This window comes from Dermochelys coriacea, chromosome 4 (genome assembly GCF_009764565.3).
Source record: "Dermochelys coriacea isolate rDerCor1 chromosome 4, rDerCor1.pri.v4, whole genome shotgun sequence".
Classification (NCBI taxonomy): domain Eukaryota; kingdom Metazoa; phylum Chordata; order Testudines; family Dermochelyidae; genus Dermochelys; species Dermochelys coriacea.
The window spans coordinates 143148989-143158030 of record NC_050071.1 but is presented as its reverse complement, the minus strand read 5'-3'; the positions used below and the strand labels follow the sequence as shown (position 1 = coordinate 143158030).

The 9042-nt window shown below is 50.7% G+C and overlaps 1 protein-coding gene across 6 annotated transcripts in view; it reads left to right on the top strand.

Annotated features, from left to right (window-relative positions):
- The first annotated feature begins 597 nt into the window (after positions 1-597).
- The window catches only part of DYSF (dysferlin), a 312032-nt gene continuing 303587 nt past the window's right edge, over positions 598-9042 (top strand). For 3 of the 6 annotated variants that reach the window (XM_043512839.1, XM_043512838.1, XM_043512840.1), the window contains exon 1: positions 598-797. In XM_043512839.1, the coding sequence (XP_043368774.1) occupies positions 602-797 (196 nt within the window). In that variant the 5' untranslated portion in view covers positions 598-601. The remainder of the gene's footprint in view (positions 798-9042) is intronic. The other 3 variants (XM_043512844.1, XM_043512841.1, XM_038399187.2) reach the window with 1 other exon arrangement.

Here is a 9042-nt window from a genome sequence, read left to right as displayed (position 1 = left end):
TCTCTTCCAGGGGGTACATCAACTCATCTAGATGTTTGCTTAGTTTTACAACGGGCTGCATGAAATGCACTAACAAAGTCAGTACCAACTAAAATTTCACACAGACAATGATTTGTTTATATTGCTCTATATTCTATACACTGAAATGTAAGTACAATATTTATATTCCAAGTGGTTTATTTTATAATTCGATGGTAAAAATGAGAAAGTCTGCATTCTTCAGTACTAGTGTGGTTGTGACACTTGTATTTTTAAGTCTGATTTTGTAAGCAAGTCGTTTTTAAGTGAGGTGAAACTTGAGGGGTATGCAAGACAAATCAGACTCCTGACAGTCACCTGGCAAGGTTGAATTAAATGAAAGATTACTTTAATGAAAGATTATGCCATAGGCTGAAACCTTCAGGACTATGTCTAACCAAAATTGGGAACTGCAATAAACACCCCAAGGCAGACACAGTTCCTGCCCCAAAGAGTTTATTGAACTAACAAGTTACTGATTGGCATCTCCTTTGAGCAGGAGGGTCCTTTTTTTATACACTCTGAATTCAAATGGGTCCCTTCCCCTTTAAGAGCTGCTTTGCTGTCTGTCTGACAAGTATAAATGTGCCAGCCACTCATATGGCTGAGGGAACAGAAGGGAGACAGGGCTGGCTGCAGGGACATAAACCATCCCAGAGTGAAGCAGGCAAGCCCATCCCCAGCTGAAGGAATGCTCAGGGTTTTCATTCTCCAGGCTGAAAATGTCCAGACGCCGGATACAGACATCAGCGACTCTTACTGTTCTGTGGTGTTTGAAGGTAAGAGCCCTGAGATAGCAGGAGGCACCAGGAAAGGGAGGAAGGGATTGAGTGTTGGTGAAGCAGGGGAGGAGCATTCTGCAGCTGGCAGTGCCAGTCGGGGAATAACACGGAACCTCTCCCCTCCCGCTTCCCTTGGGAGGAAACAAGCATTTAAAACCGAAGGGGAAAGTTTCATTGTTGGACAGAAGAATCATGTTGCCTCTTCTTTCTGGTCATTCTCTGGCCCCGCCCACCCATGGCTCCCCAGGCCCTGATGAATGAAAGCCCACAAACCACTCTGGTGCCACTGTCCGCATTTTACAAACGGGAAATCGAGGCGCAGAAAAGCAGCCTGAATTGCCCCAGGAGGCTCATTCTAGGGCAGAGAGGGGAGCAGAACCCTGGGGCCAGGTCCTGCTTTAGACTGGAGTAAATCCATGGAGGTTAGCAGAGGCATGGGTGTGTCTGAGAGCAGAACCCGGAGGCAGGTTTCTGGACGTTGAAGAATTAAGGTTGCATCCTGTGAAGGATGCATATTAGAACTGATTGATGGATGGAGGTTCTCCCAGGCACCTGTGGCTTGGATGGGGGTTCACTCTGTTCTCTAGCTGTAGAATATTGTGTCTCGACGCTTCAAGGGCCCAATCCTGGGAGATGCTGAGTGCTTCTGTTGGCTTCAGTGAGAACCGAGCACCTCTTGGGATCATGCCCTAACAGGGAGGGAAAATCCTGGGCTTTGAGCTAACGGTCTATCCTGGGGATTTTTCCAGGCTGCAGAGACACACGCCTGTGGTTTCCAGATCAAGTTACTGCACCTCTCTCTTTTTAACCCTTGAGTGCACAGAGGGAGCCTGCATGTCTAAAATCATTCTGGGTCTTCCCATGTTGCGTTCAAATTGCCCTATGCCTCAGCCCATTTATTCCCATTGTGTTTCTGAGCCTTCTGCAGGCCTCTGCATAGCCCCGTGGTCCCAGCTAGAACCGAGTCTATGACGATGCAAGAAAACAGCAGCTGGTAAAGCCTCCAGATCATTTCACACTATTTATAACCCCCTCTTTGCGGCTGCATGGCCCACCTTGGCCCAGTGAAAAGTCTCTGTTCCTGAGAATTGATCCACTTGATTCTGATAGGGGGAAACTGACCTTGCACACAGATCCTGCAGCCAGATAGGTTCCACCAGGGTCTTAAGTGGGGCCAGGGCCCCAACACGGGGGTGAATTTCACTCCTAGTGAGTTTGAATCACTACAGCAAAGCACACATGGGAGACTTCCTGACAGGACTGCAGAGAGAGAGCAAGCAATTAGATAGAAGGCATAGCTGAGTGGTTAAAGTCTGGGAAGTGGGGACCTGGGTTTTATCTTTCAGCTCTACAAGTGACTCACTTTGTGACCACAGGCAGGTCATTCCACGGTCTCTGTGCCTCAGTTTCCCTTCTGTGAATTGGGAGAGATTTCCCCCAGCCCCCATGGGGTTGGGAGACCATGCTAACGTTTGCAAAGTGCATTGAGCCTCTCGGAGGGAGGGTGCTGTGGGAGTGCAAGGTACATGGGAGATGGCTATGGTGTCATGTGCTGGGGACATTCGCTCTCCAGGACTCTGGAACAACCAAAGAAGAGACACATCCCTGTCTGGAGAACCCAGCCAGGGCTTTATACCGGGCCCACTGTATGCTGGGACAGGAGGTAGGAGTTTGGTGAGCACTGTGCCAATGTGCATGCAGTGCATACACGATCCATGAAGCTCCTACCTCCCTGTCAGGCCTCAGTGCCTCCGGAGCTCCCAGCATCCGGGGGCAGAACACCAGGCATGGTGCTCAGGAGTGTGACTGCTAGGGCAGATCCGTGGGGAATATGGCTAGAGAGGATCTGATCTCAGTGCTGCGTGGGCGTAGGGGAAGGACTAGTGATCTGGCAGCCCCCTGTCAGATGGGTAGGGCCCTACCAAATTCACCATCCATTCTGGTCTAGGCTATGAAAATTATTCAGTTTCACATTTGCAGATGTTTATATCTGAAATTTCAGGGTGTTGTAACTGGGGGGGGTCCCGATCCAAAAGGGGGTCTTGGGGGGTCACAAAACTGTTGGGGGTCACTGGATTGCCACCGTCACTCCTACACTGCCTTCAGCCCCTCCCCTCCCCCCGGAGCTTCCTGCAGTCGCTGGAGGTTGCTGGAGGTGGAAGTGGGTCTGATCTCCCCCACGCTGCTGGGGAGGGACAGGACTTGCTCTTCCCCTGCACTCGGGAAGCTCCGGCAGTTTCATTTGCCTGGCAGAGCCTGTCCTGGACTCCGTCCTGCTGCGTTTGTTTCTCTCTCAGCACTGAATGACACAGGCCTGTTCTGCGGCCTAGCCTTGAACCTCTTCCCAGCTGTGGCGTTGGGAGCTTTCTGCCAGCACAGAGAAATGTGCCTCAGTCAGGACATTCATTTTTGTTCTCCTGGAACAGGAGGGGCCCAGGTGGCTCGTGGTTGTTGGGGACACATTTTCCCTGCTTTCTTGCTTGCCTCAGGACCCAGCAATAGTTAGTGGGGCTTCAGGGATGAGCTAGCAGCTCACAACCCCCCCCTCCCCCCCGCAAATCCTTTCTGCATCCTGCAGCCACCCCAACCTGGGAGGGGAGCCCATCAGAGCTTACAGCTGAGCAGGGAAGGGACAGCCCAGGCCAGTGCGTAGTTGGGAGCGGTTGCAGGAACACCGATGTGCCGCAGAGAGCAATGTGGGTGCTCAGCACGGGGCGCTCTCCCCTCCAAGTCAGTGCTGAGTGCAGTAGTAAGAGGCAGCGCTCAGCAGGGAAGGCTGTAGATGAGACTGTAGGAGGGCCACGGTTATCTCAGAGGGAGAAAGGATGTGGTTAGTGCTGGTCTGGGTTTGAGTCCTGGGTCTACCACAGACTCGCTGTGTGACCTGAGTCTCTCTGTGCAATGGGAGTGCTAGCACTGCCCTATCTCACAGGGATTTTGGGAGTTAAAGATCTGAGGTGTTGACATACTACAGTACTGGGGCCATTTAAATTCCTTAGATGATCAATGCTGAGGGGCTGAATTTTGGATGAGACATGAAGCAGAGATCCTGGCCACTTGTGATCATTACAAATCCCATAGTACTTTTCATAAGAGTAGCAGCATAAGTCTTGGTTTCTTGACCACAACACACTTTGGATAACTATATTCTGGTACCCAAATTTCCTTCACAACATCACTGGTACTTTTCTTCACTTTCTGATGCATAGTAACATCATGTGTTCCACCCCAGAGACAGTTGCACTTCAGTGGCGGATCAAAGTTTACAGCTAAGCAGGGGCTGGACATCTGAGCAGCGATGGGAGAAGTGATCCCTGGGATACGAGGTGTAGAGCAGTTTGCTTGCAAATCACTTTGGGATCCTTTGGGTTGAACCGCATCATGGAATGTAAAAAATTGTACAGACCTGAAATGCATGTCTGCTGTACCCTGGCTGGCTGACTTCCCAGTGGCCCACAGATTCATGGTCGCAGGAAGGGAGGGAAGGATCCAGATCCAGGAAGGGAGGGAAGGATCCAGATATTTGGAGATGAGCTTTGTTCTACTAACAGTGTCTCACCCCAGTTACTGTTCAGGAAGCCTTTCTTGCCAGGGGCTGCATGTGTCTCCGGCAGAGGTCGGTGTCCTGGACTGAAGCCATCTGGTCTCCTGTTGGAACCTGTGGCTCCCCCAGCTAGAGGCCGTGCTTCACGACTGCTGGCACAAGGCTGCTCTTTCTGCTAGAGGTTGCTAGTTTATACTAGGGCCCCTTTGCATGACTCTCCTTGTACTAAAGGGCTGGAGGTGGGAGGAAGTGACACCAACGCCTGCTTTAGGAAGGCCCCTTTCCCTTGCCAGAGGTATGCAAATGGGGCCTGGGTGTAAGATGTGCGACCGTGGGGAGCTCAGTGGGATTTCAGAGGTGGTGTCATTCTACACTGGAGCAAACCCAAAAGCTTTTGAATGTTTTCATGACAACTGAACTGTGTTGAAACGACCCCTTTGTGCAGAAAAGGGGAGGGGTTTGATTCATGACACAGTGGTCTAGTGGTTAGAGCAGTGGCTGGGGTGGTTGGAGACCCGGGTGCACATCTCTGCTTTGCGTGAGTCAAGGCAGAGTGTTTCCTCACCCATTCAGACACCCCCACAATGTTCCGACCAGCTCTATTTGCCTCCTGACCGCTGACATGAGAAACCGACTGCAAAGTGCCTTCAGCCCCGGCTGTTTTAGAGAAACGGAGATTCAGGACCCTCGTGTGATCTGATGCACCGATGTAAAGCGAGGCACATACCAGCGTGGCTTCATCCAGCCATTGACCAGAGCAAATTGCACAGCGGAAACCCTGCTTTCCATCCGTGCAGTTGGGTCTGCATTAGGGGGCTGTACTGGCCTAACTGCATGGATGCTGTTCTACCCCTGCAAATCCTCAGAGAGGCAAGGCTTTAGGCCGAGCCCCGGCCCGTGGCTTTGAGAACTGGCAGTGAGCAGGGGGCCAGGCAGCCAGCGTTGTCCGGAGTTGGAGGAAGATGCCTAGTAGAGGGTGGCGACCGGGGTCAGGTGTGGCCTTAGGTACCGTCTTCACTGAGGATTTGGAAAAGGGAGTAACGGTTCTTTACTAAGATGTGCAGATGAGGGTGCACTGGGAGGAGCTGCAACTGAGGGCAGAGAACAGAGCCCTGGGGGTTTTTCACCTTCCTCTGTAGCATGGGGCACGGGTCACTTGCTGGACGATTCTCTGCACCTTGAAGTCTTTAAACCATGATTTGAGGACTTCAATAGCTCAGACATAGGTGAGAGGTTTATTGCAGGAGTGGGTGGGTGAGATTCTGTGGCCTGCGTTGTGCAGGAGGTTGGACTAGACAATCATAATGGTCCCTTCTGACCTTAATATCTATGAAGCTATGAAATAAACCAAAAGGGCCTGCAGAGACCAGGGACTCCAGCAGAAAATGACCAGGACGTTCAAGCTGGAAAACTGCAGCCAGTCCCTGGGCAGGGGAGCAGGCCCCACAGGAGAGGCTCGGGGTGAATGAAGGAGGAATCTGGAAAGCAGTGACACTGAGACCCAGGGCTGCGAGCGGGTGGTGGACTGGTCCAGACTTTGCAATGAAATGAGTCAGCAGCAGAAGGGCCAGTGCCATCTTGGGCTGTGCAGCAGCCACGCCTGGAATCTGAGGGTTCAGCTCTGGGCTTCCCATCAGCAGAAAAATCCTGACCGAGTGGAGGGAGATCAGAGATGTCTGTCTGACCTGGCCCCTGTGACTGGGGTATCTCATCAGGCTTTTGTGTATTTATCCTCACCCCTTGCCCCTGTGAAGCAGGGAAAGGCTATTCCCCCACTGTACACCTAGAGAAACTGAGTCACGGAGAGACCAACCGACTGGCACAAGGTCCCCCAGGCCACCTATAGCAGCCTGGGGAATTGCATGCCAGTGTTTAAAGTACCAGGCTAATGCGCTAACCACCAGATCCTCCCCCCACAGCTGAGCCCTAAAATAGCCAAGGAGGCTGAGGGTAGGGATGAGGCAAACCTGGAAGAGCTGAATCCGTAATGATTGGCTGAACCACGCCAAAGGGGGCAGGGATGTGAGACCAGCGTCCACGGCTCAGACGGGCAAACACCAAGGAGGGAAGGGATATTTTCCCTCGTTAGAAGACACTGGAGCACTAATGGCATGGAATTAAGAAGGGGCAAATTTAGAGTGAATATCAGCAGTGCCTTCCGGACAGTGGGGTGTGGACTCATGTCTCTAAGGGGAGCAGATGGTAACCCATCACTTGCGATGCTTGAAACCCAAGTGCAGTAAACACTTAATAGGGGACAATTCTGCCCTGGCCAGGAGAGGGACCGGGGGAGCTAACAGATCCTTCCCCACTCTTCCTGGTGATGTTGCAAAGTGTGTATCTTGCACAAGAACAGTCTGATTTTCAGGGGTGCTGAGCACTCACGGCTGCCCATTTCAGTGGTGTGTGGGCAACATTTCCGAAAATCAGGCTGGAGATTGCTGCCTCCAGGAACACTTTGCTTGTGCGCACTCCCTCTCACGTTCTTAGTTTTTCTCCCTTTCTTTTATTTCCCCCTCTGTGGCCTGCCAATGCTGAGCTCAGGTGCCAGGATAGGATACGAACAACCAGCAGCGTCCGGATGCTTTCCAGACAGGTGCAGAGGCCAGAGGGTGGAGATACCCAAGCCCTGGGGTGAGCACGGCCCCTCTTGCAGCTGACACAGGTCCTGAGGGGGCTGCGCTGTGGGGCTGGTCTGGGACCAGTGTTCTCACCCATGAAAAACGTCTGTGACAAGGGTTTAAAAACAAAAACAAACAGTGAAAATGTTTGTGTGTTTGTCAAAAAATGGAAAATGTTTAAATTCCCTCAAGTTTTGTTAGCAAAATAAATAAATAATTAAAAATAAACTGAACAATTTAGACAAAATAGACTATTTTCTCTTTGAAAATTTCCATTTAGTAAAAAACCCTCCATTTTTCCATCAAAACACAAAGAATCAAGAGAAAATTATTGAGCGGCTCTATTCTATGGCTCTGTGCCAGGCTCTGACCTGCAGGGTTCTTTGGCTACTGACCGCTCTGCTGCAGGAAAATGGACTTTCATCCTTGTGATCCTGGCAGAAACCACAGGGGATTTCCTGGCTATATGCCCCCCCTGTACAGCTGACTCTTGGGTAGGGAATATCACTTGGCATTCAAGTACTTACAAATGCTGATTTACCTTTTGCCAAAGGATCTTGCAGCACTAATGAGGAAAAACTAATAATTTTGCTTTTCTTGAGTATCTGATGCCTGGAGGTACCAAACCTGGGGCATTTAGATGTAGATGTTACAAGCCGCTGTAGTTTGAGCTGATGGACCAGATCTGTTAATTGCAAACACTCAAGACTCATAACCGCCGTATCCACTAGAAGGGGGCAGAGAACCACAACATATTTGTGTGGTTACATGGCTCGCTTTGTAAATACAAATAACCAGGCCCTACCAATTTCACTGCCCAGCCGTGAAAAATGTGTCATGGACCATGAAATAAGCCCTTCCCCAGGCTGCTGGGAACACCTTAGCCAGTGAGCAGTTAGCTGGGAGTCCCAGCCGGGCTGGCAAGGGACAGGACTTGTCCTTCCCCTACACAGCCGCTCTTGGAGTGGGGAGGAGCTCAGACTCACCTCTGGGTCCCTTTTGGGTTGGGACCCTCACGGTTACACCACCTTGAAATTTCAGATGTTTAATCTGAAAATGTGAAATTGATCAATTAAAAACCCTCTGGCTGTAAAATTGAACAAAGTGGACCGTGAATTTGGTAGGGCCCTACTAATGATTTAACCCTTACTAATAAAGCCTGTGGAGTGGATCGGTATGCTCAGATGGGGAAAACTGAGGCTCAGAGAGAGGAAATGATTTGCCCAACATCACACAGCAAGGGAATGGCAGTACCCAAAATCCTGACTCCCAGTTCCCTCCTGAACCACTGGACAATGCTTCCTGCTACGCCTGGGGGGTGTCCAGCCAGCCTGCTGCACATTCTTCATGGAAAATGTGAATGTTGTGGAAACAACGTTTCCCAGTTATCTCCTGCTGGAAAATTACACAATGCTGCAGTTCAAAGGGCGTCTCATCACCTTCCTCTGCTCTGGGTGACTAGAGGAGGATAAGTGGGGAAGGGAACTTGTGGGGGGGGGTTCCACCTGTCTGGCTGACCTAGCTCCTGTTAGGAGGTAAAGAGGATCTGGTATCGCTAATGGCAGCTCTCTGAAAGCGGGTCCCCTTCACCCAGGCGCCACGGGGAGATTTCAGCCTGGGCAAAAAGCCAGCATGAGGTCCTGTGCCCTGCTTCAGTTCCATGCTCATGTGGTAGATAGACATAGGTTGTTGATAAAAATATCCAACAGCATCGGACCAAGAACCAGTTCCTGGGGACCCTTCTGAAAACAGCCCTCCCCTTTGATCTTTTCCCATTAACAGCTACTTTCTGCAATCCATAAGCAAGCTGGTTTTTAATCCATCCAGTGCGTTCCCTGTTAACTCCATATCATGCAAATATTTCAATCAGAGCGACGGGGCTTGAAGTTGGAGTTAGACAAACTGAGACTGGCAATAAGGGCACACATTGATAGCAATGTGGGTAATTAATCACTGAAATGACTCACCAAGGGCCATGGGGGATGCTCCATCATGGGCAATTTTAAAATCAAGACTGGATGTTTTTCTATAAGATCATCTCTAATTCAAGCAGGAATTAATTCAGGGGAGTCCTGTG